Source organism: Budorcas taxicolor, chromosome 4 (assembly GCF_023091745.1).
Source record: "Budorcas taxicolor isolate Tak-1 chromosome 4, Takin1.1, whole genome shotgun sequence".
Lineage (NCBI taxonomy): Eukaryota > Metazoa > Chordata > Mammalia > Artiodactyla > Bovidae > Budorcas > Budorcas taxicolor.
This window is the reverse complement of record NC_068913.1, coordinates 89,649,100-89,662,565: the sequence shown is the minus strand read 5'-3', so window position 1 is coordinate 89,662,565 and position 13,466 is coordinate 89,649,100. Positions and strand designations below refer to the sequence as shown.

The following is a 13,466-nucleotide window of genomic DNA, read 5'->3' as shown; positions in this document are numbered from 1 at the left end:
CCTCATTCCCTCTCTCCGCCCCTTCTCTCCCTGGCTCCGCCCCTCCTCTCTGTCTTCCCCCAACCCCCCACCCTTCCAGCGCGGGCACCGCCTCTTCTCGCGCGAACTGTGTCCTAGTGGGAGGCGGTGGTACCGGGGCCGTTGCTAGGAAACGGCCGGTAACAAAATTCGGCAAGTGTGGACTCCGGTTTTTAGGAGCCGGGAAACCGCTTCCACTGGATTAACTGCGTTTCTTGGTCAGGTAGGAGGATAGGTTCTGGCTGCCCTCTACTGGCCCGATCCTAGACCAACTCTGAGCGGGTGGCTAAGGCGCGGACTCTGAGGGCTCTGTGAGGGGTGCTGAAGCCGACTGGGCCCTGGGGACTGGCCAGTCCGGAATGTTCCACCTTTGCCTAAACAACTGTGCAAAGCATCCATCTCTTGGTTCCTTTTCTGGCTCCGGATCTATAATTTGGGAATGGAAGTAGCAGCATCAATCTAGGAGGTTACCTCCCCTCCAACCCCAAGTGCTTATCATGGTTAATAACAGAGAAGTAAGACGTGTGTGCAACCCAGGTTTCCTATTAGAAACCGTTTGTTTAGCCATCTTTGTGGCCATTTACAGCTTTTAGTAAGTAGAGCGCTTCCAGACTCTCCTCTTTCACTTCTCTCCACCTAAGGTCTTTGCTGCACTTCTTAAACAACTTAAAAATTCAACAGGCTATTTCGGAGAAGGCAAAGCTGGATCTTTGTCTTACTACTTAAGCTTAGATATATCAACGAAATATACAGTGTAGGTGAAAGGGGAACGTTTTTGTATGCAGAGAAGAGTATTTTTTCTTTATAAACAGTTTTTGAAATTAGATAACATTTACGCTTGAATACATAATAATACAGTAAATTTCAAACAGTAAAGAGAATGAATAGTGAAAATCTGCCTTCCACGCATGTTCCCCAACTCCTTGTCCTCCAGTTCACCTTCCAGAGTATTCTGAGCATATGCAGATATGTAGTTGTGTCTGTAACGTTGTATATAGTGGCATGTGCTTTTGTTGGGAGTCATTGAAAGGACATGACCGCGGGTTTACTCACTACCCAAGTGGGCAGTTGGAGACTCTCTCCCCCTCTAGTCCTTGGAATGTACCTTCCCCCATTGTTCCTGAAGGAGAGATGTGTTATTGAGACCAGTGAAACTATACTATGACTGAATCCAGTTAAGGTCCCATAAACTCTTAGAATTTTGGTGGTGGATTTTGAGATTTACTTTCTTTAGGCTGTCCAAGTCAATCCTCTTTGTAAGTTTCCTTGCCACTTAGCAGCCTGAAGTGGTCTGCCTCTTTCTTCAGTTATCCTTATCCGCTGTGTACCAGGCTCACTTTCTTCTTTACCCAGAGAATTCAAGAGGTTTCGAACCAAGAGCTTTGTTTTTTCCGCTTAAGGGAACCATACAGTAAGTAGTAAGTTAGAACTGGCTTCTTCATTTAGCATAATTCATTGGAGAGTCACCCATGTTGTTGTGTGTATCAGTGGTTTATTCCTTTTTATTGATGGGTGATATTCCATTTTATGAGTGCATTATAGTATGTTTATTCATTCCTTAGCTAAGGAATGTTTGTGTTGTTTCCTGTCTCTGGTGATTAAAAATAAAAACTTTAATAACTTTTGTGTTGGGGCTTCCTTGGTGTCTCAGGGGTAAAGAATTGGCCTCAATGCAGGAGCTGCTGGAGATCAGAGTTCAGCTGATCCCGGGGTGGAGAAGATCCTCTGGAGGAGGGCATGGCAACCCACTCCAGTACTTTTGCCTGGAGAATCCCATGGACAGAGGAGCCTGGCAGGCTACAGTCCATGGGGTCGCAAAGAATTGGACATGACTAAGCACGCACGCATGTGGAGGTTTTGAGTGATTGTAGTTTTTTATTCCACCTGAGTAAAGGACACAGAATTGCTGGGTCATATGATTAATATGTGTTTAATTTTACAAGAAGCTGACAGTTACCGCAAATGCTATATCCATTTTCATTTTCACTATCAAGATACAAGAGTTTTCCACTCATATTTATACTCACTGGTTATTGTTGGGCTGAAATTATTTTTGGACTAATTTGGAATCTCATTGTGCTTTGAAGTTTGATTTCTCCACTGACTAATGATATGGAGCATCTTTTCATGTGATTGTCCTTGAGGTCAGGATTAGACACAGGAAACTGAGGCAATTAGATTGAAAATTTTAGGTGGCATTTATTCTCAGGCACAGAAGTACATATGGGGCAGAGCAGATGCCTCGTTTGTCTCAGTCTTGTCCTGGCCCTGCTTATTTGTGTTTTTGTATATATTCTTTGGTGATGGATCTGCTTAAATCTTTTACTCATTTTATTTCACTGTTTTCTTTTTCCTTACTATTGAGTTTTGAGAATTCTCTATTTATTCTGGATCATGCTTGTGGTTAGTTGCTTAGTCATGTCCGACTCTTTGTGACTCCATGGACTGTATCTCCTCTGTCCATGACATTTCCCAGGCAAGAATGCTAGAGTGGGTAGCCATTCCCTTCTCCAGGGGATCTTCCTGAGCCAGTGCATGTCTCCTGAACTGCAGGTGGATTCTTTACCATCTGAGCCACGAGAGATGCCCCCATATATTCTGGATATGAGTCTTTTATGAAATATGAGTTTTGCAAAAAATTACATCCGAGTGTATGGTTTGACTTGATTCTTCTAGCTGTCTTTTTAAGTTCTTGATTTGTTCCTATTGCCATTTAGAAGATGCCATTGTGGCCATTTTTTATAGGGAGAATGATCCACCAGATAGAAAGCATTACCTCAGATTCTCCAAAAAGGGCAGATAATTATGTTACTAGGAGTTAAGCCTTCTTTATGCTGCTTTCTATTTATCTTGTTAGGTATATTTTTAAATTTTTCTCTATAGGAGAAAAAAAATCCAAAGGAAGATTTGTGGGTGACAGCCTAAAGAGGTTTCTTGAACTTCTTAAAAACTTGTTCATCTTTGTCTCATTTCATTTTTTTTTCCTCCTTTTCTGGAATTTTAAAACTTTATTTCAGTTCTTTTATTGGTTCTTGAAATTTAACTATGCATATTTAATTTAACAGTATCTAGGATTAAGACTATCATATGTCAATTTTGTAAATAGTATAAGGAATTGATAATAGTTTATTCTCATCTTTCCCTTCCCAGGTACCTGTTTTTATTGTCTCATATTTTAATTTTCTGCTGTTTTTATTTTGTGTTGACAGTATTTACTTGGGTTTACCCATAGGTTTATGGTTTATTTGTTTGCCTTTCCTTCTTGCACTTCAGACTTATACTTGGCCCATTTTACTTCTCCTCAAGCATATCCTTTAAAAGTTCCTTTACAGCAGATATTTTGGTGATAACTTGCTTGTAAATGTTTCTGTTTTTCTCCTTTAAAGGTAGTTTTGCTTGGTGTACAATTCTGGGTTGATAGTTGCTTTCTTTTAATTAGCTCATTATTGCCTTGACCTCTATTTTTCTAATGAGAAATTTGTAATGATTTCATTTTTCTTTCCTTTTCATTAATGCCACCAGATTAATATGACTCAAAAGAGAAGATGATATGTCCTTTATCACTGTTTGTTTTTCAGATCTTGTCTTTGTTATTCTGTAATTTAGTTATAATATATAACTATATACATAATTATAGCAATGTTATATAACATTACTATAATTTATAGATATGAATTATTTCTATTTATCTGGTTAGGTATATTTTTATATTGTGCTCCCTGGAGCTGTAGATTCATATTTTTAATTAGTTTAAAAATTTTTCAGTCTTTAGCTTTTAAAATATTTGCTTTCTTTGTTTTCTTCTAGGACTCCAATTTGCCATATGCCAGATCAGGGGCTGGCAGACTTTTTCTGAAAAGGGCTTCACAGGCCACAGGCAGTCTCTGTTTTACACTTTTTTTTGTTTTTTATTTTAATAGCACAAAGCTATTCTTAGCTCAAAGCAAGATATTAATAAATGCTTAGAAATATATGCTAGACTTTGTTTCTTTTTTTCATGGCCCTTAATCTCTTATATTTTTCATATCCTCTCTCTTTGCAACATTCTACATAAAATCTTTTCACTTATCTTCCAGTTTACTGCTTCTCTCTTCAGCTTTAATGCTGTATTCATTAAATTCAACAAGTATACATTTTTATTGTAAATATTCTTTTGCTTTATTAATTTTTCATTAAAAATTTTTTTCTCTATATAAGGATCTATGTTTAAAGTAGAAGTTCCAAACACAGCTTTCCCATCTCACTACCGTTTCAAGTTTTAATCTTCCCTGTGGTGCTGCCACAGCAATCAGCCTCAAGTCCACCTTCCCATTCCCTCTTCCTGGCAGCGTCTGTAGGCAGGCTCCCGGCCACCCTGGGTCCTCAGTGCTCTGATCCAGCTCCTGGCTCTGCAGCCTGGCTCTGGGAGGCTCTGGTCCACCCTGGCCCAACCTTCTGTATACTGTCACACTGATTCCCAAGCCAAAGACCTTGGTGGCTGTGGTTAAGGCCTTAGTGAGCTCCAAGATCAACCCACATTTGTTTGTTGATGTGTGTGTTTTGTGGGCAGAGGTCATTGGACACCTCTGCTAGAGTTTGTGAGAGCAAAGCTGTATAGAGGGTGTGTGTGTGTGTTAGTCGCTCAGTTGTGTCCAATTCTTTGCGACCCCATGGTCTGTCCATGGAATTCACTAGGCAGGAATACTGGAGTGGGTTGCCATTCCCTTCTCCAGGGGTCTTCCCAACCCAGGGATCCAACCCAGGTCTCTCGCATTGCAGGCAGATTCTTTACCATATGAGCTACCAGGGAAGCCCAGTGTATACCCTCCAGCATATAGTTGCTATGGAGATAACAGGTTTCTTGATGCTTCTATTCAGTTGTAACACAGAAGCATAAATCCTGTGTTAGTTTTGTATTAAAAAAAAAAAAGGTTATTGAGACCTCCCTGGTGATCCATTGGCGGAGACTCTATGCCCCAGTGCACAGGGCCTGGGTCTGATGCCTGGTCAGGGACCTAGATCCTGCATGCTATAGCTAAGAGTTCGCATGCCACAACTGAAAGATCCCACATGCCACAACTAAGACCCAGTGCTGCCAGATAAATAAACAAATATTTTAGAAAAAGTTATTGAAAAAATTTTTCACAAGAAGAATTGGTTGGTCATTGAGTAAGAAATGACAGTATATTTTAGAATGTTTTAAAATTACTTTCTTCACAGAAGATTTCTCTCAAATTTATTGTTTTGAAATCCTCTTTTTTTGGTATACATTTTTACTTTCTGTGGTGTTTTAATTAAAAATTCACCACTGTGTTTTTTTACCTAATGCCATTACTAAGAGAATATTTAAATATATAATAAGCCACATTATAGTATATTATAAGCATTACTGTGTACCAGCAATTAATTTTATATTTGGTATAGAAGTTTTGTGTGTAGTGAATATACTTATTTATTTTTTCAATTCAGGACAATGTCTGAGCAGGAGGAAGAAGCTGATTCTCAGAATGCTGTTGACTCATCAAAACAAACAGAGGATGCTCTGGGGTCTATCGATATTCCAGTTCCCTCAGAGTCAGATCAAACTGAAGGCTATGAATCTGAACTAGATCCATCTGGTGGAGGCCGTGAAAAACGCGTTGAGGACCTGAGTGACCAGAGCGTTTCAAGCCTGGAACTGAACGATGTCGAGCAACTCATGGACGGCGTTATGATAGCTGAACGAGCTGAAGACGGTGGAGGCTCTCTAGTGAAATCTGGGAGCGCAGTGCAGTCAGCCAGACCATATTCAAAAGCGTCTCTGACATTTATGGAAAAAGTAAAGGCTGTGAAGGAATCTCTGAGAATACCAACGAAAGATTCTTTAGCAACAGGTATTACCTAGGCAAGACAGACTTTTTTTTTTTGGCTTGATTTTTGTTTTTGTTTTTTGCTTGTCGATTTATTTTATACTTGATATTACTTTCCCACTCCCTTATCCTATTCTGTGGCTGAGCCACATGAATCTTTTAATTTTGTGTGAAGCTTCTCCTCTATGCTGCAGTATTTACTTTCCCTAAATAAAGGAAAATCAATAAATCCTAAAGTGATAGTTAATGTGTTTCCCAAATAAAATAGATTCTTTAAATGTTTAGGGAGAAATTTTTGAGTGTAATTCTTTTGTGTGCCATCTTGGAATTCATTCTACACAGCCAGCAACAGGTGGGATGGGAACTTGACACTGTATTTTTCTAGTTTCTTCTCTAGTGCTCATTCCATATATCTTGTTGCTCTTATGTATTTCAATATTTCTTAGTGTTAACTTTATATTCAGCTTCAGAAAAGTCATTGTTGTCTTTCATTATGGGTTAATATTAAAGACATAATGTTGATGGCATGGCATTTGCAAGTTATTACTTTTTTGCTGGTAGCAAAGCAGAAGGGGAGCAGCAAGAAGGTGGTTACACAGATAATTCTACTTGGGTGGTAAAACTGACATCTCCTTCTCCTCGTTGTTCATAAGTTTTGAGAAAATTTCCATCCATAGAGTGGAGAACATGGGTCATCATTTAACAATAACAGCAGCTTAGTCTGGCTGGTAAAATGTGGCTTCCAGGGAAGTATTAGCTCTTGCACGGTGTATCCCTCAAGTAAAGAATATAAAGGAGATGGAGGAGAAAGTAATCAAGCTCATTTATACCTAATCGAAGCTGTTATCCCCCAGTTTCATTATTTGGTGTAAATTTGGGCATCATTTTTTGGTATTTCTTCAATTATGATTATAGCTTATAACAAACACGTGGTGATTTAAAGAAGTGGTCTTGGTCCTGTACTTTCTGAGACTCATAGATTCCTGAACACTGTTTCCCTTCCCAAAGCTTAGGAAATCACTGCCATGAAAAGTTTAACATATATTACTTGTAGAACTTTGAACCCAGGAAACAATTAAAATAGCCTTCTGATAATCTAACATCTGTAAGAGTGTTCTTGAGAAAGAGCTGTGAAAATAAGCTTAAAGAACCTTAGCATCAACAATACCTTGTTACATTTCATGCTAGGATTACTGATAAATGTCTCATAGACCTTTATGAAAACTGTCATGTCAGACATCTAGAAATATACAAAACTGTTTTGGTTTGAAATGTGAACTCTTCATTCCATCTTACTTATGACATCTTCCCCATTAACATATAAAGTTTGTAGATATAAAAGTAAACAGTTTACCTCATAATAATTTTTGTACTTTATTTTCTTCCTACAATTTGTGAACAGATAATCATTTTATAGTAATAATTTTTCTCAATTTTTGACATGTAAGTGGCTTGATTTTTATTTTAGAGTCAGAAGTAAACTACACAATGTTTATTTTTTTGTGGCAAGGAGATTTGTGCATAGTTATTCCAGATATTTATAATAAACAGTGATTTTCTGTTTTACATTCTGCCAGTTACAGACACAGATCAATTATGGAAAGAAGAATGGACTTAGATGATCTTTTGTCATTGCAAGGTCAAAGAAAATTTTCTCTGAAAATTTCCCTATTGGTTTTTCTTAACTTCATTAATACGCATTGATTTCCTGATGCCTGTTATCGATATGTAATCAAAGCACGTACATTTCTAAGTTCAGGTCTCAGGTTCTCCCTTTGTAATACCACACAAAAACGCTTGATTTTTCTGAGATATTCCCTATGTTGATATCTGAATAGTATCTACCAGATATTGGGAATCTTTAAAAATTTAAATGATTTTAAAAGAATCTTTAAAAGCATTTTAGTCTCATTTCCTATTTCTTGTGGTATTCTGGGCGAGGAGGTAATCTCGAACTTGCACAGATCCTCATAGTAGGCAGTGGAAGAGAGAGCTGAACTTCGAGCTGGAGCTGGGGGAGCAGGCATTGACCATTGATGCTATTTCTTGAGATTATGGATTGATTTGCAAAGCAAAAATGTTGCAAATGAATGTTTGTCACTTCTCCTAGAAAATGAAAACTAACTTTTATCGTGGAGGCATGATGGGAGACATGTGGAAGCAACTTGCATTCCTTTGATCACAAATTGTCCCATAATTCTCTATCTGTGTGTATACTATATGATGCTGAAGCTTGCATTTAACTATGGCTCTTTCTTTCTCTTTTTATCTACAGTAAAAGTCGTACTTCTTCCTGTGGGCCAGGAAATTGTAATTCCCTTTAAAGTTGACACTGTTGTAAATTGCCTGAAGGATCATTTTTCACCCCTGTTAGGTGTTCCAGCTTTTGTCCTGCAGATAAGATGTGCAGGTAAGCTTGGAGGCTAATAAAACTTATAAAGACTCCTTTAGTCTTAGCATGTAAATAAGCAAGATCTTTGATTTGTAAAACTAAATATCTTGATGTTTACTGTTTGAACATTATATTGCTGTTATATACATTCTTTCAACGAATTATTACTGAGGACAAAGTTCTGAATACTTTGCTAAGAACCAAAGATAGAAAGAAACATGAAATAAAATCCCTATTTTCAAGTTGCTCATAGACTAGGAAGGAAGAAGGCATATGCAGTGGTTACTACACATTGTGTAAATGTTTTAATGGAGATGTGCTCAAAAAAAAACTGTGAGAACAAGGAGGAAGAAAACTGGGAGATTCTAGAAAGCTTCATCTAATTAAAGTGATAATACTTGTGTTAAGTCCAAAAGAGGTGAGAAAACCTGGGTCTTTGGGGAAATGGTAAGAAGTTTAGAGGTACTAGAAGTAAATTATTTATGGAGAGTAGGAAGAAATGAGGTTAAAAAAAATGATGAATGAGCATGTATAGAAAGAGAAGAGGACTAAAAATGATTTATCAGTCTTCTATACATTAAGGTCAATTCAGGTTCTGATGATGTTCAAATTTATTTATATTTTGTGGGCAGTATGGAGTACCACGTCTTATATTAGCCTTGTATCATGACAGGTTGTAGTCATAATAACTGTGATAGAATTAAACAGATTGGCATAGCTCAATAAATGTTTCTGTAGACTATGCCTACACAGATCATGACATTTTGTTTTTTAAAAGTTTTCATATTAACTTAAAAAGATGCCGCAAAGTTTCTAGGGCAATAATAAGAACATTTTTTGGGGGGAAATTCTAAGTGCTAAATAGGAAGAAGCCATACCTATTAGGTTCTTCCTCCTTGTCAAATCAGAGAAATTTCAAGATTATTTTTAGAAAACTATTATAATGAATGTACCCCAATAGTAAGATGTCAGTGTATTCAAACAACTGGTTATTAAAGTTTGATGGAGGAAAAAAAAAAAAGTTTGATGGAGGAAACAAAGCTAAAATTTAAATAGTTATTATAACAATGATGATACTGATGAAGATGATATTGATGATGATGATGGCTAATTTAATGAGCTTTGGATCACAATAAACTGGAAAATTCTGAAAGAGGTGGGAATACCAGACCACCTGACCTGCCTCTTGAGAAACCTGTATGCAGGTCAGGAAGCAACAGTTAAAACTGGACGTGGAAAAACAGACTGGTTCCAAATAGAAAAAGGAGTACATCAAGGCTGTATATTGTCACCCTGCTTATTTAACTTATATGCAGAGTACATCATGAGAAATGCTGGGCTGGAGGGAGCACAAGCTGGAATCAAGATTGCCGGGAGAAATATCAATAACCTCAGATATGCAGATGACACCACCCTTATGGCAGAAAATGAAGAACTAAAGAGCCTCTTGATGAAAGTGAAAGAGGAGAGTGAAAAAGTTGGCTTAAAACTCAACGTTCAGAAAACTAAGATCATGGCATCCGGTCCCATCACTTCATGGAAATAGATGGGGAAACAGTGGAAACAGTGGCTGACTTTATTTTTCTGAGCTCCAAAATTACTGCAGATGGTGATTGCAGCCATGAAATTAAAAAACGCTTACTCCTTGGAAGGAAAGTTATGACCAACCTAGACAGCATATTAAAAAGCAGAGACATTACTTTGCCAACAAAGGTCCATCTAGTCAAGGCTATGGTTTTTCCAGTGGTCATGTATGGATGTGAGAGTTGGACTGTGAAGAAAGCTGAGCACTGAAGAATTGATGCTTTTGAACTGTGGTGTTGGAGAAGACTCTTGAGAGTCCCTTGGACTGCAAGGAGATCCAACCATTCCATCCTAAAGGAAATCAGTCCTGAATATTCATTGGAAGGACTGATGCTGAAGCTGAAACTCCAATACATTGGCCACTCATTTGAAAAGACCGTGATGCTGGAAAAGATTGAGGGCAGGAGAAGAAGGGAACGACAGAGGATGAGATGGTTGGATGGCATCATCAATGGACATAGGTTTGGATGGACTCTGGGAGTTGGTGATGGACAGGGAGGCCTGGTGTGCTGTGTTTCATGGGGTTGCGAAGAGTCGGGCACGACTGAGCGATTTCACTTTCACTTTTCACTTTCATGCATCGGAGAAGGAAATGGCAACCCACTACAGTGTTCTTGCCTGGAGAATCCCTGGGATGGCGGAGCCTGGTGGGCTGCCATCTATGGGGTCGCACAGAGTCGTACACGACTAAAGCGACTTAGCAGCAGCAGCAGCATGTGCTAGTCGTTTTACGAAATGTCCTGTCTACGTTATCACACTATCATTCAGTCTACACAACAATCCCTTGAGTAGGTATTACTGTTACCTTTTTGAAGGGAGATGGAAGCTAAAGCTTAAGAAACTTGTGCAAATTCCCACAGCTTATGAATGTCAGAGTCTGAACTTAATTGTAGGCATGATTCCAAAAAGGGAATTTGGAACTGCTTGGCATTAACTATAAGGTGAAGGTCAAAACTGGAGAAGGAGAGTGTTTTGAGACTGGAGTAGCTAGCCAGTGGTACCTAAGAATCTTTCTTTGCATTTCATGACCTTTCCTCTTTATGTGTAAGTACCATGCATCACTGGGCTTTCCTGGTGGCTTAGATGGTAAAGAATCTGCCTACAGTGCGGAACACCAGGCTTCGATCCCTGGGTTGGGAAAATCCCTTGGAGGAGGTTATGACAACCCACTCTAGTATTCTAGCCTGAAGAATCCTCATAGACAGAGCAGTCTGGTGGGCTACAGTCCATTGGGTCGCAAAGAGTAGGACATGACTGAGCGATTAAGCTCAGCACAGCACGGCACATCGCCACTGGATAACAGACTTACGTCAGCAGCAATAATAAAAGCTTGATTCTGTGCCAACCATACTCTAAGATAGGTGCTTTCTTCTAGTACTATAACTGAAGTTCAGGTTTGGTGGGGCTAAGCCTATTCTAGAAACAATTAGAATGAAGAGAGCTCTGTGTTAGTTTGGAGAGGATTCTCTATTAGTTTTCTATGGCTGTTGTAGCAGTTGACAAAATTATTGGCTTAAAGCAACACATTAATTTTGGTTACAGTTCTGGGGTCCAAATATCCTAAATCAATTTCACTTGGATAAAGTCAAGGTGTCAGCAGTGCTTTTCGCTCTCTGGAGGTTCTGGGGAGAGTCTGTTTCCTTGCCTTTTCCATCTTCTAGAGTTGCACTTCTTGCATTCTTGAGATTCCTCATTTTCAAAGCCGGCAGCATAGCATATTTAAATCTCTACTTGTCATATCATCATCTCAGGATAATCTACCCTTCATAGATTCTGGGAATTAGTACATGGATATATTTTAGGGCCATTATTCAACCTATCACAAAATCCCTATAATGTTAATTTTTTTAAATTAAGAATTTAAGGTGAAATTGAAACTCAAAAATTTTTGAATGTGCTTTCTTGAACATAGCTAAAATAGACTAGTGGTATCTGACATATTTCTAAGACTGAGTAAAACAAACCTTTGCTATGTTACATTCCTAATTGTAATTTAGGATGAACATACATTGGAAAGATTGATATAGATTCTGTCAGTATACAAAGCAGCAGCCAGTAACATTGTATGTATTTCTGTATGCCTTAAAATATAGAAATAAATTTACAGTGAATTTATGAACTAAACCAGTGGATTGAAGGTGTAAGTTCAAGCAATAAACATAAAAATAAAGTGATCATGTACCCCTTTTTTTCAGCAAGAAACAGGCTTAGCTCCACCTTGGCATGAATTAATTTATATGAATTTCTGATAATAGAAACAGAAAGGAAGGGATTCTTTAGACTCTGAGTATATACTTTTCTGCATTCAAGAGAAGGTATGTTAAACTAATCAGGCTTTCCCAGATAAGGATATGATCTATGCTTAATGTGTAACACATTGTGATTCTTTTTAGAGAATCATTGCTTAGAATATGATTTTGCTCATATTATAGAATGTGTTTTTAATTTTTAAATGTTTATAGTTGCATGGTTATTGTATATTTGTATTTCTGATGAGTTGAGAGTTGTATTTTTACTTTCCTTTTAATGCTGAATTCTTGGTCAAGAATACCACCTTAATTTTTTCCATTGCGGAGTTTTCCATGCTAACAATACAGCAAGAGATGGACATCATCAATATTTTTATTTGGCAATTAAACAATATACATTCATATAGGCACCTTTGATGTTTAACATTCCTTAAAATGAGTACATATAATCGTTTCTTTATCATAATATTTCTTATAATTTTATCTCATTTTTAGGAACAGTTCTTAAAAATCATGAGACGCTACTACAACACGGAATTAAGCCCCAGGATGTTGTGCAAGTGGAAATGTTTTCTTCACATCCAGATCTATATCCAGTCAGAAGAATAGCTAGACCAGCTGAAGCCTCTCAGATCATAACAGTCAGAGTACAAACTGGTTTGTTATTTGATATCTTTTAGATAAATAATTCTAGAGTCTGTTTGTAGTTGAACTTTCATTTAAACTTGGTTTTATCTCCTCAGGCATTGATCAGTACCAGGAAGTAGCTGTTGAGATGATAAAATCTGATTTTCACAAACCATTTCTTGGTGGATTCAGACATAAAATAACAGGAATAGAATATCACAATGCTGGAACACAAACTGTACCTAAAAAGATTCCTGAAAAACTGAATGCTTTTTGTAGGGATACGCAGGTAATATTTTTATTTTTTCATATAGATTTTTGAAGCTGCAGAATCAGCACAGGTTATATTGTGTAGCTCTCTAAAATTAAAATCTTCTAAGGAATTATATGGTGATTAAAATAATGAAAAATACTACATTAAATATGTACAAAATATGCTCTTTACTCAATTTATGTGTAGTGTGTACTTAATTTTTTTGTTTTTATTTTAGACAGTTTTTCAGAAAGGAAAGCTCCAGCAAACTACAAATACAACGTCCACACAGATGACTAAAATTGGTGTGTATGTATCAAATATTACTGACAAACTGGTAAAACCAGGAAAATATTTTTCAGCAGCAGAATACCATGCTAAGAGATTACAGGCGGTAAGATAACTTATTAAAAGGGAAATATCAAAAAGTAAATTTATAAGCCAATTGTTTTTTGTGTATCTCTGTGTGTATTTCCCTAAGCACACTTGCTTATGGAACTCACATGGGTGGTGTT

At 37.5% G+C, this 13,466-nt stretch overlaps 1 protein-coding gene across 1 annotated transcript in view; it reads left to right on the top strand.

The window, feature by feature from the left end:
* Positions 1–5,470: 5,470 nt before the first annotated feature.
* Positions 5,471–13,466, top strand: part of IQUB (IQ motif and ubiquitin domain containing) — a 73,949-nt gene continuing 65,953 nt past the window's right edge. Inside the window, exons 1-5 of the mRNA XM_052638476.1 lie at positions 5,471–5,870; positions 8,122–8,256; positions 12,567–12,728; positions 12,815–12,987; positions 13,190–13,345. Of these exons, the coding sequence (XP_052494436.1) occupies positions 5,471–5,870; positions 8,122–8,256; positions 12,567–12,728; positions 12,815–12,987; positions 13,190–13,345 (1,026 nt within the window). The remainder of the gene's footprint in view (positions 5,871–8,121; positions 8,257–12,566; positions 12,729–12,814; positions 12,988–13,189; positions 13,346–13,466) is intronic.